The 19077-nt window shown below is 40.7% G+C and overlaps 1 protein-coding gene across 7 annotated transcripts in view; it reads left to right on the forward strand.

The window, feature by feature from the left end:
* Window positions 1-19077, forward strand: part of SLC24A2 (solute carrier family 24 member 2) — a 353458-nt gene that overhangs the window by 160115 nt on the left and 174266 nt on the right. For all 7 annotated transcript variants that reach the window (XM_077475217.1, XM_077475218.1, XM_077475219.1 and 4 more), the window contains one exon: window positions 17084-17206. In XM_077475217.1, the coding sequence (XP_077331343.1) occupies window positions 17084-17206 (123 nt within the window). The remainder of the gene's footprint in view (window positions 1-17083; window positions 17207-19077) is intronic.

Consider the following 19077-nt stretch of genomic DNA (forward strand, 5'->3'; position numbering starts at 1 on the left):
GAACGGCACGTACAACGGGACTAGAAATACAACGTCCTATACACTGCAATGCAACCTGCGCCGTGTAAATCCTTCCTGAGCATGCGCGGAACTTAGTTTGACGAACAAGCCTACACACGGGCGGACTGTCCGCTCAAACTAAGTTTCAGCGGACAGTTTTACGGAATTTCCGAAAAACTTTGTTCGTCAGACTGTCCGCTGAAACTGTCCGCTGAAGCCCACACACGAGCGGACTGTCCGCCGAAACACTGTTCAGCGGACAAAGTTGAGCGAACAGTCCCCGCGTGTGTACGCGGCCTAAGGTGCCTGTTTTCATCAGTACTAGGAAGACTAGAGAGACTCACAGCCGAGCAACCCAAACTGAACTGCTGAAGTGGTGACAAGAAGGTGTGTTCTGTTGCAGGGACTAGGACTAACAGGCTCCTCCATTGGCTGTTGATTGTATTCATAAGGCTCCAATAATACTGCACTTTGTGTGGATATGTGTTCTACTGTGTCAGCCCTATTGTCAGTAAAATGTTATCATCACATCTATGAAGACTGTGGTAGGAAAGGAAGGAGACCTAGGCATATAACTAGAAAATGTTCTGTTTTAATGCTTGAAATTACACAAACGCTGCTTAAAAAAAAAAAATAATAATAATCAGTTCAACTTCAATTATACAGTAGTCCTTCACTAGTTGGGGGAGGGTCACATCCTTAGATATCAGGCATTATTAATATGCTTGGACTTGTTGTCCTTCACTAGTTGCTTCAATTGGTTGGTTCTTGACTGGACCCTTACATAAGGAAGGGTTCTCTGGGGACACTGATGTAAGGAAGGGCTTTCTGGGGACACTGATGTAAGGAAGCATTGATTTTAAAGCAGCTAGACATGGGGAAATTTGCATGTATTGTAAATATAAAGTATATTTCATTTTTTTAATACAACCTATTTACCTAAAAAAAATATATACACATATACAGTTGTGCTCATAAGTTTACATACCCTAGCAGAATTTATGATTTCTTGGACATTTTTCAGAGACTCTGATTGATAACGCAAAAACTTTTCTTTCACTCATGGTTAGTGTTTGGCTGAAGCCATTTATTATCAATCAACTGTGTTTACTCTTTTTAAAATATAATGACAACAGAAACTACCCAAATGTTCCTGATCAAAAGTTTACATACCCCAGTTCTTAATACCATGTATTGCACCCTTTAACATCAATGACAGCTTGAAGTCTTTTGCTGTGTTTGTAGATTACGCTCTTTATCTTCTCACATAGGCGTGTACAGGGGGTGTGCCAGGTGTGCCCGGGCACACCCTAATCACTCGGTGTGGGGTGCTGACTTCCTCTACATCCTGGGCTGCTGTTTCAGGATGGAGAGTGGGGGAAAGGGCTAGTCAATATGTCATTTACTGACCCCCTTCCCTTTTCTAAATGAATACCCGGAACATACTCACTCACCATATCCATTCATAACTGAAGCATAGGAAACTGTGTTTTCTATGCTTCCATTTGTGAATGAACAGGAAGCCGCTCAGCACAGAGCTCTTCCCATTCATTCACTGCACAGTGCAGCTGAGGCTGCAGAGAAAGGTGTGCCTGTTTGCGCTCTGGGCTGCACACCCTAATACAATAGGCTGCGCACACCTGTGTCTTCTCAGATGGTAAAGCTGCCCATTCCTCTTGGCAAAAAGCCTCCAGTTCCTGTAAATTCTTGGGCTGTCTTGCATGAACTGCACGTTTGAGATCTCCCCAGAGTGGCTCAATGATATTGAGGTCAGGAGACTGAGATGGCCACTCCAGAACCTTCACTTTATTCTGCTGTAGCCAATGACAGGTCAACTTGGCCTTATGTTTTGGATCATTGTCGTGTTGGAATGTCCAAGTACGTCCCATGTGCAGCTTCCTGGCTGATGAATGCAAATGTTCCTCCAGTATTTTTTGATAACATACTGCATTCATCTTGCCATCAATTTTGACCAAATTTCCTGTGCCTTTGTAGCTCACACATCCTCAAAACATCAGCGATCCACCTCCGTGTTTCACAGTAGGAATGGTGTACCTTTCATCATAGGCCTTGTTGACTCCTTTTCCAAATGTAGTGTTTATGGTTGTGGCCAAAAAGCTTATTTTGGTGTTATCACTCCAAATGACTTTGTGCCAGAAGGTTGAGGCAGTCTCTGTGCTGTTTGGCATTTTGTAAGCGGGATATTTTGTGGCATTTGCGTAGCAACTCGACCATGCAGTCCATCTTTCTTCAAGTGCCTCCTTATTGTGCATCTTGAAACAGCCACACCACATGTTTTCAGAGTCCTGTATTTCACCTGAAGTTATTTGTGGGTTTTTCTTTGCATCCCAAACAATTTTCCTGGCAGTTGTGGCTGAGATTTTAGTTGATCTACCTGGCCATGGTTTGGTTTCAACAGAACCCCTCATTTTCCACTTCTTGATTAGAGTTTGAACACTGCTGATTGACATTTTCTAATCCTTGGATATCTTTTGATATCCCTTTCCTGTTTTATACAGTTCAACTACCTTTTCCCGCAAATCCTTTGACAATTATTTTGCTTTCCCCATGACTCAGGATCCAGAAACGTTAGTGCAGCACTGAATGAAAGATGCAAGGGTCTGTCAGGAGTCTAGAAACTCATTGACCATTTATACACACACTAATTACAAGCAAACAGATCACAGGTGAGGATGTTTACCTTTAATAGCCATTCAAACCCCTTTGTGTCAACTTGTGTGCATGTTATCAGGTCAAAATCACAAGGGTATGTAAACTTTTGATCAGGGTCATTTGGGTAGGTTCTGTTGTCATTATGATTTAAAAAGAGTAAACACAGTTGATTGATAATAAATGGCTTCAGCCAAACACTAACCATGAGTGAGAGAAAAGTTTGTGTTATCATTATTCTCTGAAAAATGGCCAAGAAATCATTCTGCCAGGGTGCACAAGTGTGTGTGTGTGTGTGTGTGTGTGTGTGTGTGTGTGTATATATATATATATATATATATATATATATATATATACATATATATATATTTATATATATATATATATATATACATATATATATATATATATATATATATATATATATATATATATATATATATATATTTATTTATTGTGGTACCCCATCAGTGTATGGATGCAGGATTATATTTGCTTGTTTGGGAGGAAACTGGCTTTTCAGTTTCTTCATTATTTACTAATGTCCACTTTGGGACCTGAAGGCTGGGGATTTATTAGAGATCCGGGTGAGCTGAAATCCCCAGTCTTGTCCAGGTTCTAAGACTCACCGGTACACTGATTGTTCAGGTATGTGTGGGCCTGATAGTAGAGTCAGGATCAGGGTTCTGGGCTCCACCCTCCCAAGAAGTCCAGGCTTGCAAGGAAGAACTCAGAATGACACTTGTGTACTGGTGTGGTCAGAGAGTGCAGGCTGCACTGTGAAAGTCAGAGACCTGAGTCTAAAGCCGCGTACACACGGGCGGACTGTCTGGCCAACTTAGTCCGTCGAAACACATTTCAGCGGACAGTCCGCTCGTGTGTGGGCTTCAGCTGACTTTTTCAGAGTGCAGTCTAGCGGACTAAGTATTTCGGAATTTCCGAAATACTGTCCGTCATACTTTGGTTTCAGCGGACAATCCGCTCGTCAGTAGGCTAGTTCGACGGACTAAGTATGGCGCATGCTCAGAAAGGATTTACACGGCGAAAGGTTGCATTGCTGTGTATTGGACTTCCTATTTCTAGTCCCGTCGTACGTGCTGTACACGTCATCGCGCAAGCTTTCGACGGACTGTTTGTGCATCCGTGTGTGGTCAAGTCCGTTCATTCGAAAGTAGGACGGACTGTCCGTCTGATTGTCTGACGGACTAAGTTGGCCATACAGTCCGCCCGTGTGTACGCGGCTTAAGGTTGCTGACAGGATTCAGGAGGGCTCCATGTGGGAATCTGAGCAGTGGCGCTGCTGCTGAAGAGAGCCAGGTGGCTCAGTATTTTTGTTTGAAAGGTTGCATGTGTGAGCCAGGAGGCTGAACATACTGCAATGTAATGCTGATGCTGACGGTGTAAAACCCCTGCGAGAGAAAACCTGTTTTGTTTCATCTTCTTTAATAAAAGTGGACCACACCAGAATGCCACAGCTAGCAGATTCCACAGATTTGCATTCTTTAGGAAGCAGCAGCAGTGGCAGCCACTCTGTGATGACTGCCCCAAACTAACCTGAGCCAGCATGGGTGAAAGAGTAAAGCTCTTAATTCACAAACCTCCAATGTCTGTGGGTGGGGGGTTTAACAGGACTGGCACTGACCAGGACTCGGCTCGGCTCGACTCGGGTGGGGGGGTGTGGTTCCGGTCCGATCCACTCAGCACGGGGGGGGGGAAAGGGGGGGGGCAAGCCGCTGGCCCGGTGCACACTGCGCAGCCATATAAAGGTGCGTTGCAAGGTGGGGGAATGGGAGGGGAAGAGGATTCTTATCCATGCAAGCTGCTGGCAGGGGTGGGTAAGTTGTAGCTGCTCTTTTGCAGCAGTTCCATTCTTTAAGAGGATGTGTGGGGAAGAGAGCTCTGTACTGGGGGAGAACTTGGGAGTACACAACACATCCCTCAGCCCTGCACGCAGTACGTAGTGCACCCCTCAACCCTGCAGTCTGTGCGTAGTGCACCTCTCAACCCTGCACTCTGTATGTAATGCACCTCTCAAGCCTGCACTCTGTACGTAGTGCACCTCTCAACCCTGCACTCGGTACATAGCGCACCTCTCAACCTTTCAGTCTGTACTTAACACACCCCTCAATCTTGCAGTCTGTACGTAGTGCACCTCGCAACCCTGCACTCTGTACATAGCGCACCTCTCAACCCTGCACTCTGTATGTAGCACACCTCTCAATCCTGCACTCAGTATGTAGCGTACCTTTCAACCCTGCAGTCTGTATGTAGCACACCTCTCAACTCTGCACTCTTTACATAGCGCACCCCTCAACCCTGCACTCTGTACTTAGTGCACCCCTCAACCCTGCACTAGTTCACCTCTCAGCCCTGCACTCATTGAAAAGTCTGTCATCAAAAGAACAAGTGAGAAGCCCACATCCCTAATTGGAAACACAAAACTGGAAACAACCTCTAAATGGGACTTTGTAGGTCATCAATCACTTCAATGATATATGAAATAGTATTTTTATTGAAACAAAGTTAAACATATATTCCATAGCACAATACAATAACAGAAAAGATGCAGTTCAAATCACAGATAACCATTGATCAATCAACACATTGGTTTGATGAAGACAGTTATAGCCCAACGCGTTTCAAAACTTGATATATTTTAGCCTTTTATTCTTCAGGGGCAATTAAATGTCAAAAATAGTTAGCTGTTAAGGGGAGAGGAACTGCAAATGGAACTGCATCAATACTTAAAAGGGAAGGTTTATCCTTTGCTGCTATGAGTCATGGGTGGAACAACTAAACGGGGGGGGGGGGCCGTGAGTGCACCCGCTCCCCCAGCCACTGAGGGATAAGTGATCTCCAACATGTGGTTCCTAATGTTAGTATATAGCCAGCATGGTCAGCCCAATTTTAATTTTCTAACGGTGTAAATAGGCAAAGAAAAAGGCCTAATTAAAGGACAGCAAGCCCTGGAATTTTGTGGCACGATTCACTGGAATAGAGGTATTACATTTACAAGCATGTTGAAGTTTAGACCATTCAACCAAAAGAGTAACATTATAAAGCAAGGTCAGTTCAAATATTCACAAAGTGTGTGAAGAGTATCAACGGTGTCTCAAACAACACCAGTTGAATACCTGTAAAATCCAGACCTGCTTGTCAACAGTGGAGCAGCAATGCTCAAAGCGCACCTCTAAACTCTGCACTCTGTACATAGCACACCCCTCAACCCTGAACACTGCTTGTTGCGTACCCCTCAACTCTGCACTCGGTACATAGTGCACCTCTCAAACCTGCACTCGGTACATAGCACACCCCTCAACCCTGCACTCTGTACACAGCGCACCTCTAAACCCTGCATTCAGCACATAGCGCACCCCTCAACCCTGCCCTCAGTACATAGTGCACCCCTCAATGCTGCACTCGGTACATAGCACACCTCTCAACCCTGCACTCAGTATGTAGTCCACTTCCCAACCCTACAGTTTGTACATAGCGTACCTTTTAACCCTAAAGTCTGTACGTAATGCACCTTTCAATCCTGCACTCTGTACGTAGCACACCCCTCAACCCTGCACTCTGTTCGTAGCACACCCCTCAACCCTGCACTCTGTATGTAGCACACCCCTCAGCCCTGCGCTCGGTATGTAGCGCACCCCTCAACCCTACACTTGGTACATAGCACACCTCTCAACCCTACACTGGGTACAAAGTGCACCTCTCAACCATGCAGTCTAGTGGTAGTTGGAACAATCATTAATTCACGACTGGACTACGCAAATTCGCTTTACATAGGATTACCACAATATCAACTCGCGCGATTACAACTGATCCAAAACACGGCGGCAAGGCTGATAACAGGAAAAAAACCCTGGGAATCCATCTCTCCTTCGCTGAGGAGCTTACATTGGCTAACCCGTAAAAAATTGGATCGTGCTCAAGACCCTTTGTATCACCCACAAATGCGTGCATAGAGAAGCTCCGCAATACCTAATGGAGAAAATAAATCATTACACACCAAACCGCAGTCTTCGATCAGCCAACAAAAACCTCCTCCTCGTGCCCAAAGCCCGGTATAAATCCAAGGGGGATTGGAGATTCGCTGTCCAAGGGCCTCGGCTATGGAATGCTCTACCAATCAACATCCGCCTGGAAGAAAATCACCTGGCTTTTAGGAAAAAACTCAAGACCTTCCTCTTTTAGCAGATGATAAAAGCTCGCCACAGCATCTAGAGGCGATTCACTTCGCATTGTGCGCTATGCATGTATTTCATTCATTCATTCAGTCTGTACATAGAGTACCTCTCAACCCTGCACTCTGTACATAGCACGTATTTACTTGACAAGGCAGTAATGATGTGTACAGTGCCTATAGTAGCCAATCATATTTTATCCTTATTGTATTTATCACAGTCAGATCAATGAAATCTACTTTTTGTTAATGTTAAAGTTTTTGCTTGCTAATATTTATTTTTGTAACCTCTGCATAAAACCTTTAACAGTGTAATTTCATGAACTAATTTGGGAGGGCATGTTTAGGGGCAGAATTAGGGGCAGGGCAGGGTATGTTTTGGGTGTGGCAACTGGTGGTAAGTACCTCTTAAGGCCTGGCTAGTAGCTCAGGACCTGAAATTTTATAAATCTGGCATTTGTATTGTATTTTGGATGAAAACTGTACTGATTAAACAAAAATTGTACAATCTGGTATCATACAAGAAATTTTTTTGTGTTTGTCCTTTCGGATAATTTCAGACGAACTGTCATGATCGTCTCTCAAAAGCTGTGTACTGATGATCAGATTAGCGTACGATCACTTCAAAAACAGTATTATTTGTCCGATTTTCTAATTGTGTGTACTAGGCTTAAGACAGTGAATCAAAAGATATTTCTAAATGTTCCTAGTTCACAGTGCAATCAAGTTTGTAATATGCTTCTTCTACGAACATGCTTTTGGACAGATATGACAGGATTCTTTTTTTTCCTAAACCTCTCCTCAAGTCGGACTAACTATTATCTTATCCCATCAGGGGTCTAAACCACATTGCAGAGACACTAACTACTTCACCTGTGTATATGCGCATCTCAAAACATACAGGCTTAGGAACCACATCTAGTTTTGTGAGTGTGTCCGAAGGCTGTATCCTGGCCTAGGCCAACAAGACCCAGGCCTAGCAGCACTTTGCAGGGGGGCAGCATGGAAAGAGTCCCCGTCGGCTTGCGTTACACATTAGTGTAGCACCAGTCTTATGGGGCGGACTGGGCTGAGAGTCAAATTAGTCTAGCGCCCCCATAAAGTGGCCGCACTGCTTCCGGTATGTGGGCGGCCGGCATTCCGCAACTGTGGGGGGCGCTTCTAATTTTGACTGTCCTATCAACCTTCACCACAAACCTTCCTGACTGTGCTATGTTTTCTGCTGCATCATTGGCATGGTTATATCTTCTTAGTCCTCTCCATAAAATTATCAGAAATGTGTGCTTAAAGTAGAATTATAGGCAACGCTTTTTTTTCTTAATTTTGGATAGAGTAAGGGAGGGTTATAGCCCCTGTCAGTTTATTTTTTATCATCCCTGTCCCATTGCAGAAATTTCCCTTTACTTCCTGCCCCATAGCCAAACAGGAAGTGAAAGGAAATCTATGCAAATTAAGGGAATCCATTGCCCCCCCACCCCCCAGCCTCAGAACTAGTGTCCCCACTCAAAAATTTCAGGGCAGGTCTTAAACAGAAAGGGGTGTGGCCTTGGCAAGAAGGGGTGGGTCATATTTAAATGAGGTGGTCATGAATTTAGTCAGGCCTAGGACAGCACAAAACCTAAATGCACTACTGGTGTGTCCCCATCTCCCAATTAGTTTAACAGGTGTAAGGAGCAACAGTTGTTGTCCTCTAGGTTTTTTTTCTCCAGAAAAAAAAAATGCTGTGAAAGCCTGCATGTGCTCTGTATGTTCAAAGGCCCAGTGGTCTGTTTTAATTCAGCATTGATGCATTTAGGACAGGTTGCTACTCTTGAGGGATTTTAGTGAGTTTCCAAGAGCCTGATGATGATGCACACACAGCAGACAGCTGATGTCTTGAAGAGTGGATATACTGTATGTTTGTAAGACTCTGTGGCTATCTACAGTGTTAGGCCCCTTTCATACTGGGGCGGTGGGTGTGTCGGAGGTAAGGCGCCAATTTACCGTCAATTTTGTGGCGCTATTCGGCCACTAGTGGGTGCATTTACCCCGCTAGCAGCTGAGAAAGAGTTAAAACCACTGCAAATCGCTATGCCGGTGGTATAGCTGCGCTGCCCCATTCATTTCAATGGGCAGGAGTGGTGAGGAGCTGTGTATACACCACTCTTCACTGCTCCAAAGATGCTGCTTGCAGGAGTTTTTTTAACATCCTGCAAGTGCACCACTCAAGTGTGAAAGCACTCGGTTTTTCACACTGGAGAACAGGAGCGGCGCTTTACAGGCACTATGCAGATGCTATTTTTAGTGCTGTAGCGCCTGTAAAGCGCCTCAGTGTGAATGGGGTCTAATAGTTGCACTACATCTAGTAAACAGAATCTGTCAGCATACTTGTGTCTGTTTCAGTGATCAAACTCGGGTGAATAAAAAGTAGTTTTACTCATTAAAAGTACAATTGGCATATCCTCGTGGGATCAGCACCCTTTAAGGGTCTGTGGAGGAAACACTATGCATGTTCATTATGAAGAACTACTGGCACAGAGAAAATTGCAAAAGGGGGTGCCCCAGGGATTTTTTGGGCAAAGGGTAGTAACCAGAAAGGGGAATAACAAGTGTATAAAAATATACAAAATTTATTGAGTACAAAGCAATACTAGAATTGGTACACAAGGTATATCAACCTAAAAACAAATTAGTCAGACCGAATACCGGTAGTTACATAACAGCTAGATTCCGATACACACAGTTGATCTCATGATGAGAGGCCAAACGATGTGCGTGTACACAGGAGTCCCACCATGTTTCAGAATATAGGTGTGAATAATTAATTCCTCAGGGCTGGTTTGAGACAAGCTGTTTTGTCTGGTAATAAAACAGCAAAAATATCAAAAAGAGTATAGGAATAAACAAATATGAATATAGGAAACTAGTTAGGTATTCATGAATGGGATTTTCCTTTATTAATCTTCCTGGGGGGGGAAAAAAAAAAGCAAGTTTATAGTCTGCCCACATCACCTTCAGGTAAGGCAGCGTGAGAAATTACATTTTTGACTTACACTTCATGAGACAAGCCAAATGATTTTAACATGTTTATAATAGCATAAATATATAGTGAATGCAGACTATAATGTATTAACCTCTAGCATGCCTTTACCTTATTTAACCGCTTCCCGCACAATGATGTACGTCAGCAGAATGACACGGACAGGCAAATGGGCGTAGAGGTACGTCCCTTTGAATTTGCCGCCGTGCCATCTCGTGCGCGCTGCCGGCCGGGACCTCAGTGAGTCCAATCTCACGGGGAGGAAGAACGGGGAGATGCTGATGTAAACAGCATCTCCCCATTCTGCCTAGCAACAAGTGACACTGATCTCTGCCCCCTGTGATCAGTGATCTGTAAAACACAGCCACACCTCCCACAGTTAGCAACACGACCCTAGGACACACTTAACCCCTACACTGCCACCTCCTGGTTAACCTCTTTTTGTATAGCACTGATTGCTGTATAAATGACAATGGTCCTACAAATGTGCCAGAAATGTCCGATGTGTCCTCCATAATGTCACAGTCACAATAAAAATCGCTGATCGCCACCAGTACTAGTAAATAAAAAATATTCATAAAAATGCCATAAAACTGTCCCCTATTTTGTAAACGCTATTACTTTTGTGCAAACCAATCAATAATCGCTTATTGTGATTTTTTTTTACCAATAATATGAAGACGAATACGTATCGGACTCAACTGAGGAAAAAGTGCTCTGGTCTTAAGCCAGCAAAATGGTCCAGGGCTTATGTGGTTAAAACTGTGATCAGAATCTGAAAATGTTAAGAAAACATAGATTTGCAATAAGTCATTTTTATGTACCAATTACTTTTATTAAGTAGCATTTATTTTAGTGTGTAAGGCATAGCTAAGAAAAATCTACCAGCAAGTGTGGTTCATTTTTGCACTAGAAGGAAAGAACTGGTAAAAAAAAAGTGGTTAGTAAGCTCAGCTTGATGGTACATCGGGACAATGGAATACAAATGCATAAATGGACCTTCAGTTTATGTGTCCTCCAAAACAATAGAATATTTTAAAACTGGATGGTATGCATGGAATAAAGAAGAATTATAATGCCTGTAAGGATTTTATTGCTGTCTGCGCTGTAGAAATATCACCTTATTTACTGGGAGGATCTTCCCATCAAGGACACAGACAACAAGAAAAGGTGACCAAAAATCTAGGCCCTATTCACTTTACAAAAAATATATATTTGAATTGTCTTTTTCCCTATAGGGGACATTTCACCTCATTTCCTATTTCCTAATGACTCGCGTCACTGGAATAATAAGTGAGAGAGTTCCTAATATATAGATCCACATACAGCAATGAAAATCCATCCTCTAGGCCAGAGTCCATGTGAATGATTCTTTGTCACCTAGGTTTCCCATCAATAATGGTACCGGTATGAGTCAGGGTTGCTGCCTCTCTCCTCTTCTCTGTGTTCTAATGGTGGAAAACTTGACAGTAGCCCAGAGACAGAATTCAAATATCTCAGGCTTAACATTTGGTTCATCTCTTTTATTATAGGTAACCCACACATACATGCCTTCAGTAGTCTAATAGTTTCAATGACTTGAAAGTCTTAGTAACTTTGTGGTCAGTTATTCTAAATCCAAAATTCTAACCTTCTCACTCTCATCTCAATTGACCCAGTTACTTTAAGCCAATTTTCCCTTTGGCCTTGAAATATCTTGGGATTCATACTGTATATCTTCAGATCTCTCTCAACTATATTTTCGCAACAATACGCCCCTCCTTCAAAGAAACATCTCAGATCTTAATGGTTATGACTGGAAAATGCTTTCTTAGATAGATAGAATAATAATGCTCAAAATGGACATCACACCCCTATTTCTGAACCTCTTTCAAACAGTCCCCATCTATATATAGAAAAAGAGTGCAGCGCTGGATAAATATACCATAACAATCTTGATAACTTAAAAAAAAAAAAATATATATATATATATATATATATATATATATATATATATATATATTGCAAAGGATGTAAATATTAAATAAAAATCTATAATCAAAATTAATTGAAAATAAATTAATTGTGCATGTGACCTTGATTTATATCAAAAGAAACATAACTTCATAAACAATAAAGTCCATAGATTATTATATCTGTGATAGGGACATCCTTCTTGTGACGGCTGAGGATCGCCTGTTGGAGGAAGCATCTAAGGATTTCATTGTGTGGTTGTTACTATGCCCTTTAAAAGGGCTTTCTGGTAAGCCTCCAATCTTTTTATAGCGATGGGCAACATATTGCGGTGTAAGTCACTTATATACATCTGCAGTGAAGACACTTATTTCACTATTTCCCATTGTATAATAATTTATGGACTTTATTGTTTATGAAGTTATGTTTCTTTGGATATAAATCAAGGTCACATGCACAATTAATTTATTTTAAATAAATTTTGATTATAGATTTTTATTTAATATTTACATAATTTTCAATGCTTTTATATATATATTTTTTAAAGTTATCAAGATTATTACGGTATATTTATCCAGCGCTGCACTCTACTTTTCTATATATGTTTATCTAGTGCCCCCTATCAGGGTTATAGTGTTCAGCAGCAGGACACCTTTCACAGGTTTTTTCACTTGATATTTATTTATTATTCAGTCAGAAATTATTTTATATCTACTGCAATTTTTTTCTTTAGAACTATTTTATTACCCATCTATAACTCCACTTCATTCTTAAGAAAACTACAAAGGGTCTTTTATGACCCACATTCATATGGGTCATAAAATGCCCAAGACTTTAGTTTAAAGTACTCTCTTCACCCAAAGAAAAAAGGGGAGCAATTGCCCCACATATCACCTTGTATTACTAAGCATTAGTTTTTCCAGAAATACTGGCTGGTTTCACCATCTCCTATCAAAACTCTGGGTTTAGATCAAACAACCCATGACCTGCTTGATCTACAAGCTATAGCAACAGGACAGCGCAAGGAAGTCCATCTCCCGCTGGGCCTTACAAAACAAACCCTTGGCCTTTGTGACAGGGTCATCTAAACCTTATACATTTTGGCATACAATTGTCCCATGATTAGGGATGGGCGAATGGTTTGGCCGGAGCATAAGTTCGGTTGTTCGGCAGTGAATTGCAAGCCCTGATTGGCTGAAGCAGTTAAAGTTTCAGCCAATCAGGGCACAGAGCACTGTCAGAGTCATGATTGGACACTGTCATCATGACTTTATCTAATCATGGCTCATTCCCACCCCACGGTATAAAAGTATTCTTTCAATGGCAGCCATTTTCAGTGTGATTTCGGCATGGAGAAAGATAGAGCAGGGCTCTGTTCAGTGCTATTAGTTACTTAGTGTGCTGTACTGTGCTATTTTGCATTAATTGTTAGTGTAGAATATTAGTTTAGTGTCAGTCTAGGGATAGTGTGAGTGTAGTGAGGAGGACCATCATTCAGCTTTTCATAGTGTGCAGCTAGAGTAGGGACAGCTCAGATAGTTTCACTGTTGTGTAGTGAGACCGTGTCATTCATACATAAATTAGTGTGGAGTAGGGACAGCTCATATAGCATATAGTTTCAGTGTAGTGTAGTGAGACCGTGTCAGTAATCTTGACATTAGTGTATAGCTAGAGTATAGCTAGAGTAGGGACAGTTCAGATAGCGTCAGTGTAGTGATGGTCGAACATGATCTATTTGAATGCGTTACTGCCAGTTTAACGCCATTTACTTCTGCGTTACTGTCAATTTAAGATCATATCGTTTTGTGTGCGTTACTACCAGTTCAACACCATATCGTTTTGCGTGCATTACTGCCAGTTTAACGCCACATAGTTTTGCATGCTTTATGGCCAGTTTAACGCCATATTGTTTTGTGTATTACTGCCAGTTTAATGCCATATAGTTCTGTGTGCGTTACTGCCAGTTTAACGCCATATAGTTTTGCGTGTGTTACTGCCAGTTTAACGCCATATTGTTTTGTGCATTACTGCCAGTTTAACGCCATATAGTTTTGCATGCTTTACTGCCAGTTTAAAGCCATATCGTTTTGAGTGCGTTACTGCCAGTTTAATGCCATATCATTTTGTTTGCGTTACTGCCAGTTTAACGCCATATCGTCTTGCGAGCGTTACTGCCAGTTTAATGCCATATAGTTCTGTGTGCGTTACTGCCAGTTTAATGCCATATAGTTTTGCGTGCGTTACTGCCAGTTTAACGCCATATTGTTTTGTGCATTACTGCCAGTTTAACGCCATATAGTTTTGCATGCTTTACTGCCAGTTTAAAGCCATATCGTTTTGAGTGCGTTACTGCCAGTTTAATGCCATATCATTTTGTTTGCGTTACTGCCAGTTTAACGCCATATCGTCTTGCGAGCGTTACTGCCAGTTTAATGCCGTATAGTTCTGTGTGCGTTACTGCCAGTTTAATGCCATATAGTTTTGTGTGCGTTACTGCCAGTTTAACGCCATATTGTTTTGTGCATTACTGCCAGTTTAATGCCATATAGTTTTGCGTGCGTTACTGCCAGTTTAACGCCATATTGTTTTGTGCATTACTGCCAGTTTAATGCCATATAGTTTTGCATGCTTTACTGCCAGTTTAATGCCATATAGTTTTGTGTGCGTTACTGCTAGTTTTATGTCATATACTGCCACATAGTTTTGCATGATTTATGGCCAGTTAAACTCCATATTGTTTTGTGCATTACTGACAGTTTAATGCCATATAGTTCTGTGTGCGTTACTGGCAGTTTAACGGCATATAGTTTTGCGTGCATTACTGGCAGTTTAATGCCATATTGTTTTGTGCATTACTGCCAGTTTAACGCCAGATAGCACTACCGACACCCAAAGGCCAACTTTCCAGCACCTGTTTGACAGGTGCATATCATTACAATTTTTTTATAGCAAGGCCAATTCTTGTTTTCATCAAGGCGACACCGACACCCAAGGACCAATTTTTATGCACCCGTTACTTCTATCAAAAGCCAAAGTGACTCCAGAATGTATCCAAATCTCTAATTTTGTTCCCAGTGCCCTACATTGTAGCCTCATCATACACTCTGGCACCCCAGCTGTTGCTGAGCAAAATAAAAGCATGCGTTCACTTTAAAAATGAAAAAAATCACTGCTCATTTAAAAACTACTTTTTTTACAAACTTTTTTATTGATACATGTCCCCCAGGGCAGGACCCAAACCCCTATAACCATTGTATGTCCAATTACTTGCATATACGCCTTTAAAATGGGCACTTTTAATTTTTCATGTTCGGGTCCCATTGACTTTAATGGGGTTCGTTATTCGGGTCTGAACTTTCGCAGTGTTTGAAAGTTCTGGTGCGAACCGAACAGGGGTCCATTCGGCCCATACCTGCCCATGATCCCTTTATTTGATAACTAGTTCTTTCCCCCTTTATAGGTCCTATTTGTCTATAGTTGTTCATTTGGGGCATGGAACAAAGTATCCCATCACAGACGATAATAAAGACAGGGCAAGGCACTCCTAATCTGTCAGTTACCGTTCTAGGACTCCTTATAACAGATCACTGGCTTCTGAATAAACAGCTTTCTTATTTACTTCATTCTTTATACAATAGACAGCAGTGAACATCCCTCTTCTGTCTTTTCAGAAGTTACTACTCTGCAACTCCCCTCTAGAGCACTCTGTCTGCAAATATATTCTATTCTATCAGCTTCCTCACATTCGAATCTCCTTGCTTACAAAATCACCTGGCAATGGGAATTGGATACCTGAATCGAACTTGAGGACTGAGAGAAAGCTTTCATGCTCTCACATAACTTTCTATAGCCAGTAAAGCTCAAGAAACAAACTTTAAAATAATTGCTAGTCGATATAGATGTACAGCCATCCTGCATTGTTTACTTATCATTTTCTATAACTGTTGGCATTGTCAAGGCTCTAGTGGAAATATGACCCATATCTGGTAGGGCTGTTCCCATCTCAAAAGCTTCTGGAAATCTATTTTAACTATTTACTCCAAAGTTACAAGAACAATGGTCCCACACAATCCAAAAATGGTTGTGTTATTAGTATTATTATTATTATTATGCAGGTTTTATATAGCGCCAACAGTTTGCTCAGCGCTTTACAACATGAGGGCAGACATTACAGTTACATTACAATTTGGTACAAGAGGAATCAGAGGGCCCTGCTCGGTAGAGCTTACAATCTAAAAAGGGAATCTATGATTCCCGTCTCTATAAATTTTGCCAAAAAAGACATCCTCTAAACCTTCCATCTTTCCTTTGCCCACCCCAACCTCTGACTCCAACTTCTTATGCTCTCTGACCCTACCTAATATCTTCACTTTCTGTATAATTTTTCACATTCCTTTCTTATGTGTATTCTATGGCCAACATTAGATTATCCTCTAATGAGACAAATTGGCAAATCACCAATGATTCTTACACTGGTGGAAAATATGGAGAACAAAAAACATGCTACTATAAAACAGCAGAAGTAAATCTTGTTTGACATTATTTACTATATGGGCTTGTATCTCCTTATGCCTGAAATACCTTGTTTCTGTATGCCTCTGTATACTATTTTCCACATTGTTCACCACTATGTGATTACTGCAAATGCTTTGATTGTCTCTCTTGTAGTCACCAAATATAAACCTAATAAACTAAGATTGAATTAAAACATGACAAATGCTCAAAGTAAACCTGACATGAGGAAAAAATAGTTGCCATTGTTAACCTTGTAAAAATGTTAGTTATCTCTCTATTAACCCAACCCACAAATTTTAATAATGTATGATTTACCAACGTAGAACAAGTTTGCAGATCAATAAAAAGAGACAACATTTAAATCTGCTTATCTGTATACAGGACTTATTGCAGTTAGTCATTCAAAGTATTGAAGTTCAGGATGGCAGACAGGCAACTACCATTTTAGAGAGTTTACTAATGGCAACCACCATTTTTCTCATAATGAGTTTAGTTTATAGAAGTCTTGATAAAAGATTTTTTCAAATTAGCCCTTTACTCAGACCAAAGATAACACTTTATGGACATGTTTGATCTTTATAGAAAATATCTACTGCCCCCATTATTGTGAATGACTGTGAACTTTGTTCTTTAGACATGTACATTTTTCCTGTTCTTTACATTTGCTAAGAGTTCTTGTTAATTTACTGCATAAATACTTTATTATTACTGACTGTATTATCTACTGTTTGCTACAGGAACACAGAGAGCAGCCAAACATCCTAGTTCTTCAAGAAGAGTCAAGTACCCCACAAGAGCATGAAGGAGTAGCCATGAACATTCGACATGGAGATGTAAATGAAACTGCAGGGTTAAAAGAGGTAAGAGATAGCCCCCTTTCCTTTAAAAGTTATGCAGTGATAAAGTAAAGTGTTATTGTGAGTTAGCTTGGACATTGCTGTCGCCAAGTTTAGGGTTGGGTCTTTTGAGGTACAGAATCTAAATAATCAGTCTTCACCAGGAACAATCAGATGGAGGTTTGATTTTATCTATGTATTGCTCATTACCATCAAGTTGTCCCCACTAGCCACAGCTGACTTGTAGGCTCAATATCAAAATGTTTAATTTCTATAGTGCTTTTTCTCCCTAGGGACTCAAAGCGGCTAGGAGTAAGACAGTCATCTTAGATGCATTCAACATAGCCAATTGACCTACCAAAATGTTTCTGAAGAGTGGGAGAAAACAAGAGTACCAGAGGAAACCCACCTACAGGCACATGGAGAACATATAAACTTCATGCAGATAGTATCCTAGTCAGGATTCAAATTGAGGTTCCTAGTACCAAAACAAGATATAAAGTAGAATGGAATGATAAGTGAAATTAGCAAGAAAGGTTTTGCCAGTACATGAGATGTTCAAGCAGAAAAAAAACACTACACTTGTCCAAATTTTTCCATGTGCTGCAAGAGGAAGCAAAACACAGTCAGCAAAATCCAGAATACAAACTATATTAGAATTTGAATGCCAGCAGCAATCACAGAAAGTCAGCAGATAAAAAGGAGAAAGAAGAAGCTCTTTTACGTAGGCACAGTTGAAGTGTAAATGTTATTTTTGGTGCTTACCTCAGCTGGAGTGTTAATTTACACTTGTAGATGAAGTAAGCAGAGCCCTATTCACATTTTTCATGAGGTGCAGTTGCAGTGGGATGCATTGAATACACGTTTCACATATATTACCATTTATCCCCATAAAAGATGTGCTTTTCTGGAAAATGCACCAAAGATTTGTATATTTGAATGTAGTCTTAACCACTTCAACACTGGCCACTTTCACCCTCTTTCCGCCCAGGCCAGTTTTCAACTTTCAGCACTGTCAAATTTTGAATGACAATTACTCAGTCATGCAACATTATACCCAAATTAAATTATACAGTCAAAATATATAGGAAGAAACATGGACTTTTCAGGCAAATATTCAAAAATATAACAATTCTTTTTATTAGTACATATCACAAAAAATCTATAAAAAAGTTCCAAAGACACAAACTCACTAAAAACCCATTGTTATATATATGTTTTCAAAAAAACGGGCCCATGACTTGATCCTAACATGTCGAGCATTCACCTGTAATTTTAATGTGATTTCCAGGACCCATGGATACATCTCAGCACTCAATGTCTTATACCAGTGGGATTGCGTAATTATATTTTGAATATCCTCCCACAGGAAGAATTATTATATGACATAATGCTGTATGTTAGGATCAAGTCATGGGCCCCCGTTTTTTGAAAACATATATATAACAATGGGTTTTTAATGAGTTTGTGTCTTTGGAACTTTTTTGTAGATTTTTTGTGACATGCACTAATAAAAATAATTGTTATATTTTAGTATATGTGCCTGAAAAGTCCATGTCTCGTCCTATATATTTTGACTGTAATAATTAGGACATGGCACAATTTACATCTAGGGTGTTATGATTGCCACCCAGGGGCCCAGCAATCAAAAAAACAAATTAAAATTGTATCATTTTTTTGAGACAGATAGAGCTTTCTTTTGGTGGTATTTAATCACCACTGGGGTTTGTTTGTTGTTGTTTTTTTTTTTGTTTTTTTGCTTAATAAACAAAAAAGACTGAAAATATTTTTTTGCAAATAAGTAATTTTTCTTCTTCACTAATGTGCGCTGATGAGGCTGCACTGATGGGCACTGATGAGCCTACACTGAAGAAGCTGCGCTGATGTGCATTGAT

This window comes from Lithobates pipiens, unplaced genomic scaffold, assembly GCF_037356315.1.
Source record: "Lithobates pipiens isolate NorthernLeopardFrog02 unplaced genomic scaffold, aLitPip1_a1.2 Scaffold_13, whole genome shotgun sequence".
In the NCBI taxonomy this organism is placed as follows: Eukaryota; Metazoa; Chordata; class Amphibia; order Anura; family Ranidae; genus Lithobates; species Lithobates pipiens.